This window comes from Scleropages formosus, chromosome 20 (assembly GCF_900964775.1).
Source record: "Scleropages formosus chromosome 20, fSclFor1.1, whole genome shotgun sequence".
In the NCBI taxonomy this organism is placed as follows: domain Eukaryota; kingdom Metazoa; phylum Chordata; class Actinopteri; order Osteoglossiformes; family Osteoglossidae; genus Scleropages; species Scleropages formosus.
Genome location: NC_041825.1, coordinates 1,213,116 through 1,232,287, shown reverse-complemented (window position 1 = coordinate 1,232,287; position 19,172 = coordinate 1,213,116). Strand labels below are relative to the sequence as shown.

The 19,172-nt window shown below is 48.2% G+C and overlaps 1 protein-coding gene across 6 annotated transcripts in view; it reads left to right on the top strand.

Moving 5' to 3' along the window:
* Positions 1-19,172, top strand: part of svild (supervillin d) — a 56,186-nt gene that overhangs the window by 32,515 nt on the left and 4,499 nt on the right. For 5 of the 6 annotated variants that reach the window (XM_018728017.2, XM_029246590.1, XM_018727992.2 and 2 more), the window contains 18 exons: positions 1,206-1,425; positions 2,202-2,638; positions 3,270-3,405; positions 10,117-10,264; positions 10,533-10,622; positions 10,744-10,830; positions 11,048-11,231; positions 11,533-11,705; positions 12,574-12,729; positions 12,970-13,106; positions 13,321-13,468; positions 14,673-14,818; positions 15,058-15,233; positions 15,680-15,818; positions 16,191-16,482; positions 16,657-16,811; positions 17,625-17,727; positions 18,379-18,586. In XM_018728017.2, the coding sequence (XP_018583533.1) occupies positions 1,206-1,425; positions 2,202-2,638; positions 3,270-3,405; positions 10,117-10,264; positions 10,533-10,622; positions 10,744-10,830; positions 11,048-11,231; positions 11,533-11,705; positions 12,574-12,729; positions 12,970-13,106; positions 13,321-13,468; positions 14,673-14,818; positions 15,058-15,233; positions 15,680-15,818; positions 16,191-16,482; positions 16,657-16,811; positions 17,625-17,727; positions 18,379-18,586 (3,135 nt within the window). The remainder of the gene's footprint in view (positions 1-1,205; positions 1,426-2,201; positions 2,639-3,269; positions 3,406-10,116; positions 10,265-10,532; positions 10,623-10,743; positions 10,831-11,047; positions 11,232-11,532; positions 11,706-12,573; positions 12,730-12,969; positions 13,107-13,320; positions 13,469-14,672; positions 14,819-15,057; positions 15,234-15,679; positions 15,819-16,190; positions 16,483-16,656; positions 16,812-17,624; positions 17,728-18,378; positions 18,587-19,172) is intronic. The other variant, XM_018728025.2, reaches the window with a different exon arrangement.

Genomic DNA, 19,172 nt, shown 5'->3' with positions numbered 1-19,172 from the left:
TTAGAATATAAAGCTAACATTGTAAGTATCCTCCATCAGCTAAATGAATAAATGAAAGTAATATAATTTAGAAAAAACATATAAGACCTTTAAAAAATAGCAGTAGTTTACTCCACGCTGGGGGCTCTGTGTTATTTCACAGCGTGTTTCCTATTACTGCTCACTGTGCTGTTGTGCCTGTGATGGTGTCAGTTAGGAGGAGAAGAAGCAGGTCACTCTGTCAGATAAGAATATAAAAGCACAGGGGCCTGAGCATGAGGGCAGCGAGGTCTGGTAGAGCAGCAGTGGAGCCTTTGTTCCACCAGACCCCTGAATGGACGCTTGTCTGGCTCCTGCCACTGACTCCCCTCGTGTGGATAGATAGCGAGGGAGGGAAGGTTCATGGGTGCGGATCGGCAGTGTTCCTGTAAGCAAGCAGCACGTCTCTTCCTGTGGTCTGGTCCTGTCTGTGACTGCGATGCAGGGCGGCGGCCTGTTGGCCACATCTTAGTCAACAGCGAGCTCAGATATGTTTGCTTTCTTGTGAAATGTGAAGAAACAAAGCAATGTACATATTTCCGCAAGTTTTAGTATATTAGCAATATATTAGCAAATGGAAATGTCCGTGTTTGAGAGGGTATTGATAACAAATCTCACTTAAAGATGTAAATTCATCTGTTACTTATACATCTGTTGGTGGATGCAGCTGGTAACATAGTGATTAGAGCTACGTGCTCTTTTAGATTCAAATGTCGCTGGTTTGAGTCCCACCTACAGCTGTAGTACCCTTGAGCGAGGTACTAACCCTAAATTGCTCCAGTAAAATTACCCAGCTGTGTAAATGGGTGAATAATTGAAGTCAGATTAACACTAAGTTGCTTTGGAGAAAAGTGTGACCTAAATGAATAAACGTGATGTAAAAACACAGCACACACAGGAGGGTGCAGTGGCGCAGCGGGTTTAGCCGGGGCCTGCTCTGTGGTGGGTCTGGGGTTCGAGTCCTGCTTGGGGTGCCTTGCGGTGGACTGGCGGTCCTGTCTGCGGTGTGTCCCCTTCCCCTCCAGCCTTACGCCCTGTGTTGCTGAGTTAGGCTCCGGCTCGCCGCGACCCTGCTCAGGACAAGCGGTTGTAGACTGTGTGTGTGTATAAAAACACAGCAGACTCTAGGAACACAGATTGTTCTTAGTTGCGATATTTCTTTGTGTCTCTGTCTTGCGGACCTGTAGCCTTCCCAAGGGTTCTGCTCCAGGGGAGGCTCAGCCAGATGGTGCGAAGCCCAGGGGAGGGTGGAGCTCGTCCGTTCACCTAAGCGAGAGGACGAACCTCTTCAACAGGCTGTCCCAGGAGGACAGCAAGGCGCACCAAATGGCAGACACAGCAGACAAGCGAAGGCAGAAGGTGATGCGTTCCTTCACCCTGCCTGTCACCACGGGAGAGGTAGAAATGGTAAGCGCCCTGAGCATCATGGGAAAGGCACAGGAGGAGCCCAAGACCTTAGTTTTCGGGTCCTCATCACAGTATTTTTAAATTTTTTTTTAAATTTTAAATATGTGTAATACGTAAGTGAGGTGATTATTTCACACAGTGAGTGCACTGTCTCTGTATCACCAGGGGGCATAGTGGTGTAGGCTGCTGCCTTCCACTTGAAGGAAGCAGGTTTGAATCCCACCTCCTATTGTAGCACCTTTGATCAAAGCACCTACTCTGAATTGATACAGTAGAAATCACCTAGCTGTATAAATGGGTAAATCAGTGTATGCAGCATAAGTTTTTTGGAGAAAAGTGTGAGCTAAATGGATAAATAAATGTATCACAAGAGTCACTTTTCCTAATGGTGCTATCTTGCACCCCCGGAGGCCAGCCTAGCTGAGGGCCAGGCCACCAGCATCTCTTCCTCCCATTGGGACTTCGTGGCAAGAATGTGCTCAGTAACAGACCAATGCTAATCTTCCCAGCGGCAGATGCTGCATTCTTTGCATTTGATTAAATTATCATATGATCCAAATGTTATTCCTATCAAAGAATTTAAGAGACAGCCTAGCGGGGGTGTGAAGTTTCAGTGTGTGTGGTATGTATTTCTTTATTTATTTTTTTGTCTTGCCTTGGTTATCTTTCCACATGCAGGCAGTGGTGAGGTCTTAAAGTACCATGGGAATACAGTGACAAGATGATAAGTAGACTGAAGTCAGCAGTCTCTTTGTACTCTTGCATCCTCTCTGTAGGTGCAGAGGGGGCTTCATCTGCCCCTCCACCTCCCTGAGGGCCAGAAGGGAGACGTCAGTCCTGAGCTGGATGGTTCCGCACAGAACCAGGACTCGGAGCCAGGAGAGGTCGGGGGCTTTCCGAAGAAGACTCAGTCTGTCAGCCTCAAGGTGGAGCAGGACGAGTTGAGGGAGGAGGGACGTGGCGAAAGGCTCGCGACCATAAGCAGCCCTTCCTCTACCACGCTCTGTGGCAGGAACGGAAGGACTGGCTCCTCCAGCTCCACAGAGGAGTGCAAGACCACATCTGCTCACAGCTGCTCCACAGGCCATCCCATCCTCCGTACGCCTTCCCCAGATGAGGACGTCCTGCTGAGGAGCACTTCCTCCTTCTCTGAGGAGAGTGAGGACCTGGATAGCAGCTTGGACAGCAGCTTGAGTTCCTCTCTGAAGGAAAGGTGTGGTTGTGTCACAGAATGTCTGTGCTGCACAAAGCTGTGCATGTGACCATGTTGCAGGGATCAGTGCTTGTTTTTCACATTCCACACACGGTCAGTACTTTGGTGATCACCGCATCTGTGGTTCTCACTGCACTGCAAATGCTGGGGTTTCCATCTTCCCTCTGCTGCTTTAATGAGGCCTTATTAGGCTTTTCCACACTTTTTTCCACCTTGTACCACTGTTAGGGGGTTTTGTTTCTTCTCCTCTGCTGATGTCTGACTCTCCCTCTCACTTTGTGGTTCACTCTCTTGGTATTCCTAATGCTGCTGGTTAGGGTTACGGGTTAGAGTTAGGGTTAGGATTAAGCCCTCATCTTATATTTCTTATTTTTATAGCTGTAAGGAATCTGTCTGGGAAGAGCACTACACACAAATTCACATTGAACTGAGTGACACAATGGGTGCGAGGTGGCCCAGCGCTTAGTGCTGGTGCCTAAGAGCTCCTGGCTCAACCTGTATGGAGTTTGAGTTCTTAAGTGTTGATGGTGTGTGTGTGTGTGAGGGTGTGTCTGCGATTGCTCTGTGATGGACTTGTGTCCCAGGCAGCGAATACCCTGCTCACACCCTGTGTTCCTGGTATTTACTTCAGACTTGCAGAGTTGAGCTGCGGTGAGGAGGAGTGGAGGAGCAGGCTGAAGAAAGCCAAGGCCACCGAGGCAATCCATGTGTCCCTGGCCGACCGCTACAACCAGCTGCATGATGCCGAGAATGCCTGGAGGAAGAAGGTAGGATCTGCAGTCCACATCTCACAGAACTGCCAGTGATGAGTTCAAGAGCGGGGCATTTCATTAACTTTGGGCACCACAGTGTAATTATGTTAGGTGTTGTACCGTTGTCTGAAAACTGGCCAAACGCTTCTCAATTGGGAGGAGAATTGCGTGTAGTTCCGAGTTCAGTGTTAACAGCTAATAGAGCTTTTTGGGCAGTTACTTGGAGCTGAGTGGAAGTATGAGGGTGTTGTAAAGAAGTTCACCTGTGTGTGTGTGTGTGTGTGTGTGTGTGTGTGCTGTGGTGGAGGTTTCTCTCCAGCGCTGTACGGTGGTTGCTTGACGGCACTGAAGAGATCGACAGACCGTGGGGAGAGGGGCTGGCATGCTGTCCTAGCTAGGCCTCACTCTTTCCTGCTCTCATGCCAGGAAAGGGATTTGGATGGGCTCCGGCACGGTCTCTCCGGACACATCCGGCCTGTGAGGTCACTGCTGCTGACCCACGAACTGTGCAAATACCTCCCCAGCATTTCCAGCGAGCTGCTTGGCGCAACGAGCCTCAACAAGTCTCTTCTTCTCCCTTTATGATTTGAAATGTGAGCGCTTTGTCTCCGCGGCCCACTGGCGGCTGCTCTGCCAGGATTTTGATCGTGTTACTTGAGTATGTAAGAGGAGTATATAAGTTCACAAGTTGGTGCTTGTGTTCACAATACGCAGCACTTTCACAAGGGCAGCTGAAGGATTTTGTTTTTTGGAGAAAGAATACATTGAATTGGTTGAACGGTTTTGCGATTTGCTCATTTTGCTTGTGGAGGAATACTGCTGCAGGCAGGCACAGCTCTGTGTGTGTTTGTGTGTATGGATTTCCTGCTTTCATCCACATTAGCTGATCTTTGTTGAGTTATGCTGTGGTTGGTGTAAGTGAAAGTGAAGGGTTCGGGACGAGGACAGTCTCAAGCCACATGAACTGAAGGAGGAGGGACAGCTTTCTATTGTCTGAGGTTGTACTCTGGCTACACGTGATTGATTTTGTGTGTGTGTGTGAGATAGACTGTCTTAAGATGGACTGATGGTCTACCCTGCCTCATATGTTCGGCTTCCACGATAGGCTCTGAATCACCATGACCCAGCATAGAATCAACACTTACGCGTACTAGATGAATAGATGAATGACAGGATGTTACATGAATGTCGCAACACGCACGCACGCACGCACGCACACACAGACACTTGAGACAGTATAAGTCACCAGTCCGTGTGAAACACATGTCTCTGAACTGTGGGCGGAAACCCATGTGAACATGGGAAGAACATGCAAACAGAGCTGGACTTTACCTCATGCTCAAACAGACAGTGCAGGAAGTGTGAGGCACTAGCACTACTGCAAAGTTTAATTTAAAACTTAATTTAGAAAAAAATAGTCTTTCTCGTTTCCCCTTCTTGAATTATGTGATGCTGGAACAGGTAACTGTGTGAAAAATGGCAGCTTAACTATATGATCACCAGCATCTGTTGTGAGAATCGCTGATTGTGTATCAGGATGTTTGATTTCCTGCACCCCTGGCCAGCTGTGCCAAACACTGTATTGGTGGTGTTAGGATGTGTCTTTGCACACAAGTGTAAGGGTTTTGGCTTGTCGTTCAGGGCCCTTGGAGGTTTGGGGACACAAACCAGCCTCAGCTGCGAGTTACAAACGGTTCCAATCCAGGCTGTAGTGATGCTCAGCTGGTGGCCGTTGACGTAGCCTGTCTTCAGGGTGAAATCCTGCACTTTTCAAAGGGACAAATGGGGGGAAAATAACCTTGAGGCCGATGAAAATCACTCCGGTTACTTCTCGTCAGCTGCTTTCGATCAGCGCAGGAGCGGTAAAGGGGGGTGGTAAAAGGAGCTCTCTTCCCAGCCGTTTATAACAGGTCTGTTGCAGATGTTCTTGCTGTTTCTTCTCAGGCTGTCTTACTCTCTCACCTTCTCTAGACATGGCAGATGTTCACCATTAGTGATGCTTACAGTTGCTTTACAGCCCCTCACCAATATTGCATAACTGCCATTTGCAGTAACTGTGCTGCAGTTGTCGTACGGTTGCAAAGTTATACTGTGTTTTGTTCACGTGGCGACGCAAACTTGATGAACCATCTCACAGGATCTCGTGTTGTGTGGCAGGGGTGTCTCAACTCCTTCCCCACTTGCTTGACGACTTTCAACAGCTCAGGGTGTGTTGAATCACTCAGCCAAACCCCCAGCGGCCTGGTCCATTCGCCATCCCCTTTAGAGTTAGACTTGCTGAAGGCTTCGACGTCTCTCCCCTCTTTCTAAGTGGTGTTGAAGAGAAACACAGTAATGACATGATGGGGAAAGTGGGGCTAAAATAACAATGACCTCACCACAATTATTCTTCCTGCCTCCCTAGAGCCTGCTTTGTAGCTTGACACTTTACACCGGTAACAAAGGGCTTATTCACTCTTATCTGTCAGGCCTGTGACTGGCTGTCTATTTACATTTTGTGCTCTCTGGTGCAGCACACATTTGCATGATGTGTATTCCGTTCTCCCAGTGCATCCTGGAGAGTGAGGCTCTCATGAGTCCAAGGGTGATTGAGAACGTGGGATGATCCTGCTCCTCACTTTCTGCAGCCTTCTGTAGGACTTTTGTCCTGTAGACTTTCTTTGACCCCTTTCCTTCTTATAATACCCCTGTCTTCTTGCCCTTTCTCACCTCAATTGTTGTTCTACAAAGGTTGATAATGTCATTTCCCTCAATTCCGACTTGAATTAGATGTTGGTTCTCAACACACTCGGCGCTGGACATGTATAAATAAAGTGTGTGTGTTTTGTGTCATGGTCTGACTGAGTCACTCCCAGCTTTTAGAGTATCGAGGTTTAAGCACTCTTCTCGCGGACTACACAGACTCATCGTCCTCAGCTGGGTTCACTTAGCCTCTTATCAATTCTGCCATGCCCCGTCTCACAGAATTCACACCTTTGGGTCCTTGAAGACTTTTAACACTTGAGAAGTAGCCGTCAGGCGTGTAGCTGTTGAACCTGGTACCGCACAAGGTACACTGTGGTGCCGTCCTGCTGGTGCCTGCCGGTGTGCAGTGTGTTAGAAGTAGGAGGGCACAGCTGTGTTTCTTCGTTTCGAAAAAAAGGTATCCCTTACAGCAGAAACGTGTACACAACCCTAGTAGAACCCTAGTACAACCCTAGTAGTACACCTTTGCATCCGTGTTTGAATGATTATAATTTGTGAGAATAAGTGGAGGCAGTTCTAACATTTTATGTTGCTGCTTGGATTATTTAAAATGTCTGTCAGATGCACTTCTCAAAACGGAATGTTATGTTGTTTTAAGTCATGGTATTACAGCGTGCCGTTAGTGCCAGGTGGGCTGCACCGCTTTCTCACTGTGTACCGTGCTTCTGCCAGTGTACAGCGTTTTCTTGGGTCGGCAGGCTCCGGGGCAGGATCACAATAGCCCCAGTGTGTGCGTTCTACTTTATCTTCCCTCCAGGGCTCTCTGCTTTGAGTTCCCACCAGAGAGGCCCAAGCTGGGGCCATTATTTTTTCCCGGTAGAGAAATAAGAAGAGTATGTGGAATTTTTACAAGCCTTTGCTTTCACTGAGGTGGGAGCACCTGCGAGAACTCTCTCCATGACGGCGAGGGGCGCTCTGGGGTCGTGCCAGGTTTCCTGGTGTTCCTGCTGCTGTGGAGCTCCATCTCCCCCCAGTAATAACTTCAAATTGCCCTCTCTTTATTGGCCAGTTCTGCCGGCTCCTCTTGCCATCACTCATCCATCTGGCAACTGAAGTAGATACAGGAGGTTTGCAGACGCTAATAAAAATGTCTGATTTTTCTTATTCGCACCTGAAAGTTTTGTTTTTGTGCCACATACACTTCATGTGCTATTACATTTACATCTTCAACTTCTGATGTTTCTTGAAGTTGTACCATTGTGTGAGTCGAGTGTAAAACAGCCATCCGTCCGTCCATCCGTCTGTCCATTGTCACCAGCCACTTGTGCAGCACAGCCTTGTGGTCCAGAGTCTATCCTGGAGGCACAGGGCATGAGACAGAACAGACCCTGCACACGACTCCAGTCTATCGCAGGGTAAAATGAAATATTAAAGGATAAGATAGACACCCTGTATATATAAAGTACGAGTCAAAAAACATGATACAAAGCTGCAAATGTGATTTTATTCAACAGAAACCATAATGCTGATTGTTGCTTAATTTGTCTGTGTAAAAGGTAATTGTTTTCATGGGTTTTTAATTGCCTGATGGCTGCTTTCCCATAGACGTTCCTCAGGAATCTGGTGATTGAACATGTGTGCAAAGTATAGAGCTGAAATAATCTCACCACAGAAGAATTAGGCTATTGAATCCCGCGTGGTGTGCCAGAGAGCTGATGCAAGTTTAACCGAGGCAGTAAAACACAGTGAACGGATGGCTACTAGTGTGCCATTAATTACTGCTCCGCAACTCCTGGCTCATTGGGAAACTATGTTATGTGAATCCATGGTTGTTAATTTTAATGGCAGTCTTCAGGTGCAGCAGTGGGAGCGCTCCCAATCTTTTGGAAAACCACACAATTCTTCAGTAATTTCGTGATTAAACGTTACTGTGTGTTGACCTTCTGAAGTCCAGTTTTGTTGAAAACCGGTCTACTGAGCAGCGAAAACCTGGTTAACAGCTATGTTCATTTCTGCCTTCAGTGATGAATGGGAAATGCCCTGAGGTGCAGCGGATGAGATCGGAAGGGCCAAAAAGGCTCGTACAAGTTGCCAGCACAGGGTAAAGGTCATGTTCAGCTGTGTAGGCACCTAATGGGGTGGGTGTGTGGCAGGAGACCTCTTTGGAAGGATGTGCCCCAGAGATATGACAGCTGAAAAGAGCTGTGTGCAGCATGAGTGAGGTATGTGTGAGGTTGTGGACTTTTGAGTGCAGCATCATGCCATGGGCAGCGGTGTCACAGCCTTGGGCTCGAGCTGCAAGGCCTTACATTGTGTGGCGCTGTTGCTACAGTTTCCGTCTGGCCTAATCGATTGGGGATCCATCCTGCAGCCTCATGTAATGCAGCCCACAAGAACCTTTATAAATTATTAAGAGTTACACTGTATCTCCTGTAAATAGAATAAAATCAGTGAATCATTCAAAAATACAGTTATAGTGAAACCCACACATTGAGTGGCCGGTAACATTGAGGGGAAGAAAAAAGAACTATAGGTGCTGTAGGTATAAGCTGTAGCTACTTGGTTCTATAGCTACTCAGTGACACAGCAGAGGTCGATGGACCGCTGTCCTCCTTGGGGCTATTAGTGTATGTATAGTGAACCAGTTTACTGTATACTATAGTATACAGTAAACTGGTTCACTATATGTGTATACATACACCCATACCATCTGTGTTCAGAGATGACCTTCTGCACACCAGTCTTGCAGGATATGATTTGCCTGGTTGTGGCCCATCTGTCATCTTTTTTGCTTGAACAATTCTCCCCATTCTTCTTCTGAGCTACAGGATTGCCCATCACTGAGAGTTTTTTTTTTTTTTTTTTGCGTTTCTCACCATTGTTTCTAAACCCTTGAAATGGGTGCGTGCGAAAGGTGCAATATGATAGCCGTTTGGGAGATGCTAGAATGGACTCGCCTCACATCAGCTATCATGCCGTGTTCAAAGTGACTCGGGTCACTCGTCCTGCCCTTCCAACACTCACTTGAACACTTGTCTGCCTGTCCGATTTGTACCACACACCGAAACTATGTGACATATGACTCACTGGAATGTTCAATTTGTGTGAAGGTTGGGGTGGGGGTGTACCTATTAAACTGGCAACTCTGTACTGTGAATTGGATGCATAGAAACTGCCTACAAAAAGCCACAAGAATATTTTCAGTTTGAGTATTTTCGGGGTCGGCAGCTCATTTAAGTCTTTGTTGGGCAGCGTAATGAGACCCTATGAGAGGAAATTGGAAAATTCATCATAAGGCACAAATGAATGAGGTTCTTGGCATCACCTTACAGTTTCCCACTGTAATTATTGCAGTATTTACTACGTAAATGTGGACCATGCAGTTTTACGCATCATATAGTCTTCACAGCACATGGCGCCGTGTCACTGATGACTTTAGCATATGTCCTCCTTTTCCTTTACATCATGCAGATGGAAAACAAGAAAGAACAACAATAGTCAGAGGCGACTGTTTTAAATTTGCTACGGTTTACATCATAAAGTCAAACTACAGCACAAAAGGCAGCCTAGTTTCCCCAGGGTTCGAACACACAAATACGTGGTATCTGCCGGGGGGGGGTCTCAATCGTTATGAAACTTGTATAAACTGGTGACTGTGCGTGCGTGCGTGCGTGCGTGCGCGCGCATGAATTGCTGGACATCAACAAGTTGTTTTCCCTGTATTTCCTAGTTTTTGTCCCTGTCAGTATGTTCTGTCCAGCAGCATTTTCAGCGACAGATCACAGGTTTTCATCCATTCAGACGTGATTTGATAGTGGCCATTTTACACACTACTTATATTTCCCTTGTTTAGCCACCAGTTTTTGTTGTTTTTTTTTTTTTTTTTTTTTTTTTGAACATTTTTGAGGAGCTGCTCATCTGAGGCTCGGGTGAACGGTGAAATCGATGACTTTGCAGTCTTGTGGTCGCTTATAAGAAGTCGAAATGCATCTGACTTCTTCGTTCTCTCCCTCTCTCTCCCTCCCCTGTGCGATGGAGCAGAAGGCCTCGACGGAGGTGGAGACAAAGATGTCCCTGGCGGAGCGCATGCGTATCCTGCAGGAGAAGGAGGAGCAGTGGAAGGCCAAGGGCAAAGGCGCCTCCAATGACTCCACGCAGTTCACTGTTGCCGGACGCATGGCAAAGAGAGGTTGGCACTCTGTATTCCATCTCCCCGTCGTCCTGCGCAGACCAATACTCAGACTGATACTCTGAACTGAGTTGTCCTCTCAGCTGAAAAGACCAAATGTAACTTAAGCGAGTGTTTGGCACCCATGTGGCCTCTTCCAGAAAGAACAGCTGGTATTAGATGGGTCTAATCTTGTGTAATGTGCAGAAGCTTCCAGACTCTGTGCAAATCCTGAAAACGGGTGAAGGCGCAGACCAGCAGACTGACTGAAATATTTTCCATATATCAGGCCTCGTGTCTGCTGTTTCTGGAAGAGAGGAAACACCACCTTTCCATACTAAGAAGTCCAGCTCAGGAACCCCAGCCAGGCCACCAGAAGGTAATTTGTGTTCCCTTCTAAAACCAGCACTGTTTGTCTCACATCAGTACGTCTCATATTTTTTTTTTGGTGTTCTGGCATAAGTGGTGATTCCCTGACAGAAATGGTTTCACTTTTGCAGAGATCTCCAGCCGCTCTGATGTCAAGGTTGAGGGGGACAAGAAGCTGGACAAGTTGGAATCCTTCCTGGACAAGCTGCATAAAAAAGGCAGGCATTTCCTGAGGACGGTCACGTTGACACCGGTTTCCTCCCTTTGACTCGTTGCAGGAGTTTGGAGGAGCAAATCTTTCTTGGCAGGAAGTTTTGCACCTTTAGCATCTGGTCTTCAAATGAGTTCCGCCATCATTGTCAGCAGGATCTCTAGGAATGACCTGATGAGATGTGCTCATCAGCTCAGAACCTGACATCATCATCTCTCCACCAGCAGGTTCCAGTCACCAGGAGACTTCCGTCAAGGTGACCGAGGAGACAGTGAAAGAGGTGATGACGCTGGATGACGAGGAGACCTTCAGACTCTTCTACAAGCCGATTGCCTCCTCAGCCCTGGGCTCCAGCAGTCCCTTGGACGCTGCTCAGGACCTCAGCATCATCAAGTCTGATTCACCAAAGTATGTATGCAGCTCCTCAGCCCCTGCATGAGTTCCAGCAGTTAAGAGTCTCACACAGTTCTTCCTCGTGCACAGTGGTCCTTCCTTGTTCATACGGCCTTTCTTGCTAAGCCTGGCACTTCCCTATGTCTAACTACCCCGTTTCCATCAGACGTCCTGCTGTCGCCCCCTCTCGTCACCCCCTTCACTGCTTCTCCGTCACTTTTTGTGTTTGTTTTTTTTTTCCTCTCCGTTGTGCTCTTGGCTCCGGCCCCCATGTGTCTCCCCCCCCAACCACATGTCCCTTGTCGGGTATGTCCAGGCTGACGTCGACAATGGCGGAGCACAGGCGGGCAGTACGTCCAAACCGAAAGGCCCAGGCCTCCCGGAACCCGCTGCGCTCGCTGGCGGCACGGGGCGACATCCGACAGGAGTACACAGAGCAGCGACTCAACGTGGCCAGCCTGGAGACCAAGAGGATCCAAGTGGAGAAGAGTGGGTCCTTTTGCCGCCTTCTATATCTGCAGCCCCGAGTTCTTTTTCTGTTCATTTACTTTTGCCTTGCAGAGCTCTCAAAAGAGCCGGGACTGGAGGCAGCAGTGATGGAGGGTGTCCCACAAAACCTCGTCATAGTTATTTCGCCTGTAAATCACTATAGCGGATTGCAGCGTGTTCCTATTAGGAAGTGAGCACTTCTGCACGCTGCTCTTTTTGGTGTTGCAAAATCACCCTTTAATCTGAAAGAGAACTTCATCCTGTTTCCTTTATTTCCTCAGCCTATCGGTCAACTTGATGAATTCGATGCCGAGGACGCAGTGGAGACCTTGAGGTTTTCTGTTACACGTTAATTTTGTAGATAGAACATTGCGAGGTCACTTATAAACAACAGCCGCAGGATTGTTCAAGTGAGGAATCACTTAAAATGCGGTGTTGTTTAAGTGGTAAATAGCAGTAAACATTTTAAAAAGTACTTTTATGGTGAAAAAACATGGAAGAGTGATGTCCATTTGGGGGAAAAACACAGTTGTGCACGTCAGTGTAAGTAAACACCCAGTTAAACACCAGGGGTGGTCTCACAACTGTGGGTGCTCCATCCCCCCCCCCCCCCCCACCTGGGTGGCCTTTGCATTCCCCCTCAGCAACTCTACACTCTCTTGAGGGACAACAGATACGTGGTCACAGTGGCTGTGGTTTTGTAAAACAGACATCGTAGTGTATCTAACCATGTTTCACACCACTGTTCACTGCATGTGCTCTGTGTGTGAAGTACATGTTACTTCGCAGTACATTCCCTTAGTCCAGCCTTGTTAACTCCTCCTCGGCCGTGTTTTTCCCCCCCCCCTCTTCCCTCGCTCATCCTCAGTGGCCAAGTTCTCCAACCTAGCAGATGCTGCTTTGGCTGGTCTGGCCAGCAAGGAGAACTTCCGCAAGGTGAACTTGCGCAACGTTAAGTCCACCGAGGTGGTAACCAACAACAGCGCCGTACCCTTCAGCAAGCTCATGCTCATCCACATTAAAGGTAAGGCCTTTTGTGACAGGGACTTGACCTTCTTATAGCTGAGGGGGTGATAATGAGCAGTTGAGCTCAAGTATTTGAGATCGATATAATTGTCCCTGCGCGCTGATCCCTAGAGCCCCTAAACAATTTGCAAGTACCACTGTGACTGAAACCCTTACTCTGCAGCACCTGCCGTAGCGTTTGCTTCTCGGCGACAGAGGTGCATGCCTTTGTGAGGGTCGCTCTCCTTCGTACCCTCAGGTCGGAGACATGTCCAGGTGCGTCTGGTGGAGCCAGCGGCGCAGTCACTCAACAGCGGCGACTGTTTCCTCCTCATTACGCCCAAGCATTGCTACCAGTGGTGCGGGGAGTTCGCCAACGTCATCGAGAAAGCCAAGGTACTTGTACCTGGGGACTCTTTTGTTACCACGGGATCAGTTTTGCACAGCTCAGCCCATATGAAGTCAAAAAGGCTTCATTCTGATTTGCACATGCCTGTAGTTGTGTTTCCCGACCGCGTAGCCCAGTTTTTTTTTTTTTTTTTTTTTTTTACTGCCCCCCACCCCCCCCAACCTTTCTGCCATGTTCCTCACTGCAATGACCATTCTGCAGGCCTCAGAGATGGCGACCTTCGTTCAGGCTAAGAGGGACCTGGGTTGCAAGGCGCCGCAGGTGACCATCCTGGAAGAGGGCGTCAATACGGACAGCAGCCGAGCCAAGGAGTTCTGGAACCTGCTAGGCGGCAAGGCCAAGTACAAAGGTGTGTGTCTGGGGACAAGTGCACCTATAAACGCGCCTTCCTACAAGAGGCTTCTTCTCAGTAAATACCGCGGGTCAGCTCAGCAAACTCGCTAGAGTCACAACCGCTTCGAGAACGTGTGTGTGTATGAGGGTATTGACACCTTCTTTCTTTTTGTTTTCTTTTCTGCTCTGTTGGCTGAGCTTTCTGGAACTGTACAGAAAGGAAAGTGTCATATATAACATTTGTGAGTAACACAACATTTTGCCTCCTCATCTTAGGAACACAACTGGGGTTTCAACACTTTAACTTCAAAGCCACTTTCTGTCATAAATCTTGATACAGACATTGATTTGTTTGTTGCTTAAATTCAGCACATCTTGGATATGGCTCTAATAAATGAACACTTGTTAACTTTCTGTGTTATTCCAATTATGGAATAATTAGTCTCATAAATGTGTGCGACATTTCTCATCTTCTCACCCTGTTAAACTTTACTTATTTACTTTTGTGTCCTCCTTAATCGTAATAATAATTATAATAATTATTGTACACCTCTGTAAAGCTGCACCCACACACCAGGCGTGAACTGGAAGTGCTGGAAGTGAGTTTAACTAAAACGTCTATGACACCTGTTCTGTTCCCATTTTCCCTGAGGTGTATTTTACTACCGTCTGTTGGTCCCTTAGCAGGTCAATGCAGGTCCTGTTTTTGAAGTAGAAAACTGATGAAAATGAACAGTTTTTTGGCAAAAAATAAATGACTGGAAAAATATATCTTCAGAAGTGTACTGCATAACTGTTCATACATTCCCTTAATGAAACTGCTAATTTATACATTTACATTTACATTTATTCATTTAGCTGATGCTTTTCTCCAAAGCGACTTACAATGTTAAGGTTACAATTATTTACCTATTTAGACAGCTGAGTAATACCTGCTTTCGGACCGGTGTATGACTCACCCTGGTACAATAGGGAACTGGTGTAGCACTTAGCAAAGTGAACACATGGTGACGTTGAGCAAAGGAACACCAGCCGAGTGAAAGAGTGAAAATCACAGTATCGTGGTTCACTCGGTGTCCTGCACCAGTGTTTGTACAGCTGTGTCATAGCGCACCTCCCCTTTTATCGTCTTCTCGATTCCCAGGTCACATGATACCTCACTTAGAGTAATTGTGTGTGTGTGTGTGTGTGTGTGTGTGTGTGTGTGTGTGTGACCGTAGGAGCTGGGGATCCGGAGGAGGACGAGATGTATGAAAGCGGGGTGGTGGAATCCAACTGTGTGTACCGGCTGGTGGAAGACAAGCTTGTTCCTCATGAGGAGGCGTGGGCCTCCATCCCCAGTGTCTCCCTACTGAACTCCAAAGAGGTGAGATCGGAGCGCCGCCGCGGGGTACTTCTTCTGGCACCAGCAGTGCCTCCTCGCTTCACTTAGACAGGACGGGCCATGCCGAGGGGCGCTGCCTCACTGGGTGCTCGTCGCTTGGCTTCCTGTTGGTCTGTGTGCTCTTCCGTCTTGCTCTTCTGTTTTCACTGTGAGCGTGTCTCATCAAGTCCTTCATGTCCTACATGACTCGTGCACCTAATGGCAAGCTTGCCACCCTGCAGGTGCTGGTGTTTGACTTTGGCAGCGAAGTGTATGTGTGGAATGGCAAGGACGTGCCCCTTGGTGATAGGAAGGTGGCAGTTCAGCTGAGCAGGCAGGTGTGGGCCGGGCCCTATGACTACAGCAACTGCCGGGTCAACCCTCTGGACCTGTTGTCCTGCAACCCGGAGATCGAGCGGTGAGCGATGTCCTCTAGAGAGCACTTTGGCCTCACTTAATACAAATAGAGACTTTTCTTGGTTTTTCCGCATTTTTTTAAACCTAATTCATCATCTCCGGTTGTTCTATAGAGAACAGAGTGCAGTGTTTGTACCAGGACACACAGAGTGCTCTTAAGACGGTCCTGTCTGCTCATGCAAACAATGTTTGGCATCTTGTGTCCGTTTAGGAATGACTGTGGATCAGTCTCAGTCTCCCTGACAGTTTTTGGAAATCTGCTGCCACCAAGTGGGAGAATCAAATATAATCCAGACAAGCGCTACTAGACAATAGTGTCAGGAGCCCTTTTGTCAGCTGGGGTTTATTGCTCCTTATTACTTCAACACTGTTGATCAGGTGTGACCTGGACCCCCGACCTACATTCAGAGCACTCATTTTTGTGACTCTTGCACTGTCTGCGCGCAGGCAGGGGGTGGGACGGCCAAGCTGGGCTCTCTTCGGGCGGCTGTCGGAGCACAACGAGACCGCTCTGTTCAGGGAGAAGTTTCTGGACTGGACGGAGAAGCCCAGTACCAAGGAGGAGCCTACAGTGGAGGAAGTGAAGGTGAGGGTGCAACACCTTGCCACCCCCATCCTAGCCCCTCTGTGTTCTTCTGCAGATCCTCTTCTCCACTGTGATGTACAGACCAGAGTAAACAAAAGTACATTTCACAGCAGATGAAGGTTTAAATGCAGCGACAAGGTTGTCGAAGCACAGCCAGTGTGTCTGATACTACAATTTGCACCGGCGATACTGACAGTGGATTTACTGTGACCTTTTAGCACTTTCAGGATCTTACCATCAGTGTGCAGTGTATGTCCACCAGACAAGAGGCATCTCACACATCTCATGCAAATCTGTACAACATTCCTGCCACTTTCCCCTTCTTTTTGTGCATGGAAGCATGGCTCACAGTGTCCCTATGCTTTTATCCAGAGTCCCGTGCACCCTGTGCCCCACGAGTCCGAGCTGCGGCCCTGTGACGTGAAGGCCATGCTTTCAGGAGGGGGCGCTATGCCACACACCGTCCTGGAGGGGGTGGATGTGCAGCGTGGGCACGGCCTGGTGCGCACCGAGGACGGGCGCCAAGCGGAGCTGGCCACGATCGCAGTGGACGCCTGGCACATCTGCGAGTTTGATGACTACGAAATCCCGCGAGAGAGCATTGGCCAGCTGCACGAGGGCGACACCTATGTCATTCGCTGGAAGTATTCGCTCACCACTGTGGGTATGTGCCTTGACACACGAGTAAGATCTGCATTGCGCAGTCATTTATTCGGGTGCATTGGTGGCTGAATGCACGTGTCCACATGGTAGTTGTGGACTGTCAGGACATCAGTGTAGGACCATGTAGCGCTGTTCTGATCTTGTAGTTTTATGTATGTGTGTTGTGTCTGGGCAGTGGGTAAGAGGCAGCGTCCTGGAGAGCTCAGCAGTGGTGGTCCGGGGCGCGAACGCTCTGCCTGCTTCTTCTGGCAAGGCAGGCACTCGAGCGTAAGTGGGAAAGGAACGTCGGCCCTCATGACAGTGGAGCTTGGGAGCCACAGAGGGGCACAGGTGAGAGAACACGGCTCGATTTTCATCTTTACAGTGCGAATCTCCCCGTGAAAGAGACCCCACTCTCATTTAACGGGGTCCAATTCAATCTGAAACCAACGTAGAATATGGGGGAATAAAATGTGTGTGTATGTATGTATATTATATACATTACATGTATATACTGTATATAGAGTATAATATACATATAGTGTAAATATGTATATAACGTATTTTATATACAGAAGCTGGTCTACTTACGATGGTTTGACTTAACCGTTACAGTACTGTGTATGTTATACATACATGTATATAAAGCTACATTCACGCAGGCAAACACACGTGCATATATAAATATTCTTATGTGTACCCTTTTTTAATACAACAGGCTTATTGAGTTCCACGGTTTTTTCTGCCTATTCTATGGTTGTTTTACTCCCACATCACACATTTCACTGTGCAACTGTTTTGGGATATAGATACACACTTGCTGTGTGAAACCCAAAAGCTTCTTGTTAACTCAGTTGTGATAATATGAGTAAATGCACTGCAGGAACCTCCACATCACCCTGGAGTCAGTCATCACTATGGTACTAGGGTAGAGTTTCAGTGCTGGTGGTTGTACTCCTCTCCTTTAGTACAGGTGCTGTGTGCACATATTCCTTTTTTTTGTATAATAAGCTACCTGCAATTATATGTCCGTTTATTCGTTATGGCCCTGTGTTGCCGGTGTGCTTTGTCTTAGCGGTGTGTGATGTATTTGGAAAGGGACGCCTATTTGTGTGGTGTGTTAAAGTGGTTCAGCACGAGACACGTCTCTCCCTGTGGGAGTAGGTCCTGGTGGCCCAGGGAAAGGAGCCCCCCTGCTTCCTGCAGCTGTTCCAGGGTGGGCTGGTCATCCACAAGGGCCGCCGTGAGGACAGCGCCAGCAACACCGGTACGACAGTGGCTCGGCCCCAACCTCCAGTGAGGAGGACAGTGACCTTATGTGTGTTTCTTGGCACGTCCACGACTACTTGTGTTTGAAAGCAGTTCTCATTCTTATTGCCAAGTCACCTGCACGTGTCTAGGGCTAAAACTCCCGTCACCAAGGACTGTCTTGGTTCCAGCTGAGCTCTAAAGCACATGGAGGTTCGCAGAGCTCTTGCATTTGATGTCTCTCCACAGTTATGTGCTAGAAGTCCTTTGAAAGACCCCCCTCTGTAATTCTGCTGAATTTAATGAGAAGCATTTGGAATTGCTCTTAACTTTGTTTCACTGCCTGTCCTTTCATTTAGCAGTGCATAATAAGTTAGCTGTTCATGAATGAAAATGAAGTAATGATCTAACAGTGTCCATTGGGGGATGCCTGTGGGGGGGTGGGGGAGCGCTGCTGGAGAACAGTAATCTTTTCAATCGCAGAGTCGTCTGTCTTTTACAAAGGAGCTGCTGCGAGGAAATGTCAGAGCTTGATTTGTGTGACGCCAAAGTTATGCCAGGGTAATGATGAGGGAAGGTGTGGATGGTACCACAGAGTGTCGCTCTGGATACATAGGAGATGTGTGCGTGCCGCTCCACCCATGACAGCGGTCGGCCCTGCCCACGGCAGGTGGCTGGCGTCTCTTCTGTGTGCAGGGAGAGCTTTTGGAGGAGGCCTCTATGGCTGAGGTGGACTGCTGCTGTGCCAGCCTGCGGTCCCGTGCCTCCCTGGTGCTGCTCAGTGCCCAGCGGGGGGAGCTCTTCCTGTGGCATGGCTGCAAGGCCCACCAGGGGGCTCGCGACGTGGCCAAGAGGGCTGTGGAACGCATCACACAGGTGTAAGTCCTGCTTGTCCTGACCTATATTTACTTTGATTCAGGTAGCTGACTCTTTTCCCCAAAGCGACTTACCAGTATTAAGCTACTGCTGAGCACCGATTTACCTCTTTATACACCAGGTATTCTTACTCTATCAGTTCAGGGTAAGTGGTGTGATCAAAGGTACTACAACAGGAGGTGGGATTCGAACCTGAGCCCTTTGAGCGTCAAGGTGGCGGCACTATCACTGCTCTCCCTGCTCCCACACTTGTCCTCTATTGAGCTGTTGCCTGTGCGATAAATCTGTAGATACGGTACTGCTGCTGATTGGTCAGTGGAGCAGAGCATCAGTCACCACTCAGCTGTGGGAAACAACATGATGGCTGAGTGTTTAAACATTAATATTTTCACTCCCATAGACCGAATTCTTATACCGTGGGAAAAGTAGAAATCTCTACTCTTTCATTTTAAAATCTCAGTGCAAAGAGACCAACAAGAGACCATCTGGGCTGAAATAACTGAAACTGCACACAAGGTTTCACCGGATTCAGCAACGGAAGCGCGACGTCTTGCCCGTCACGCGGAGCGCCACGTGTACGATTCCATC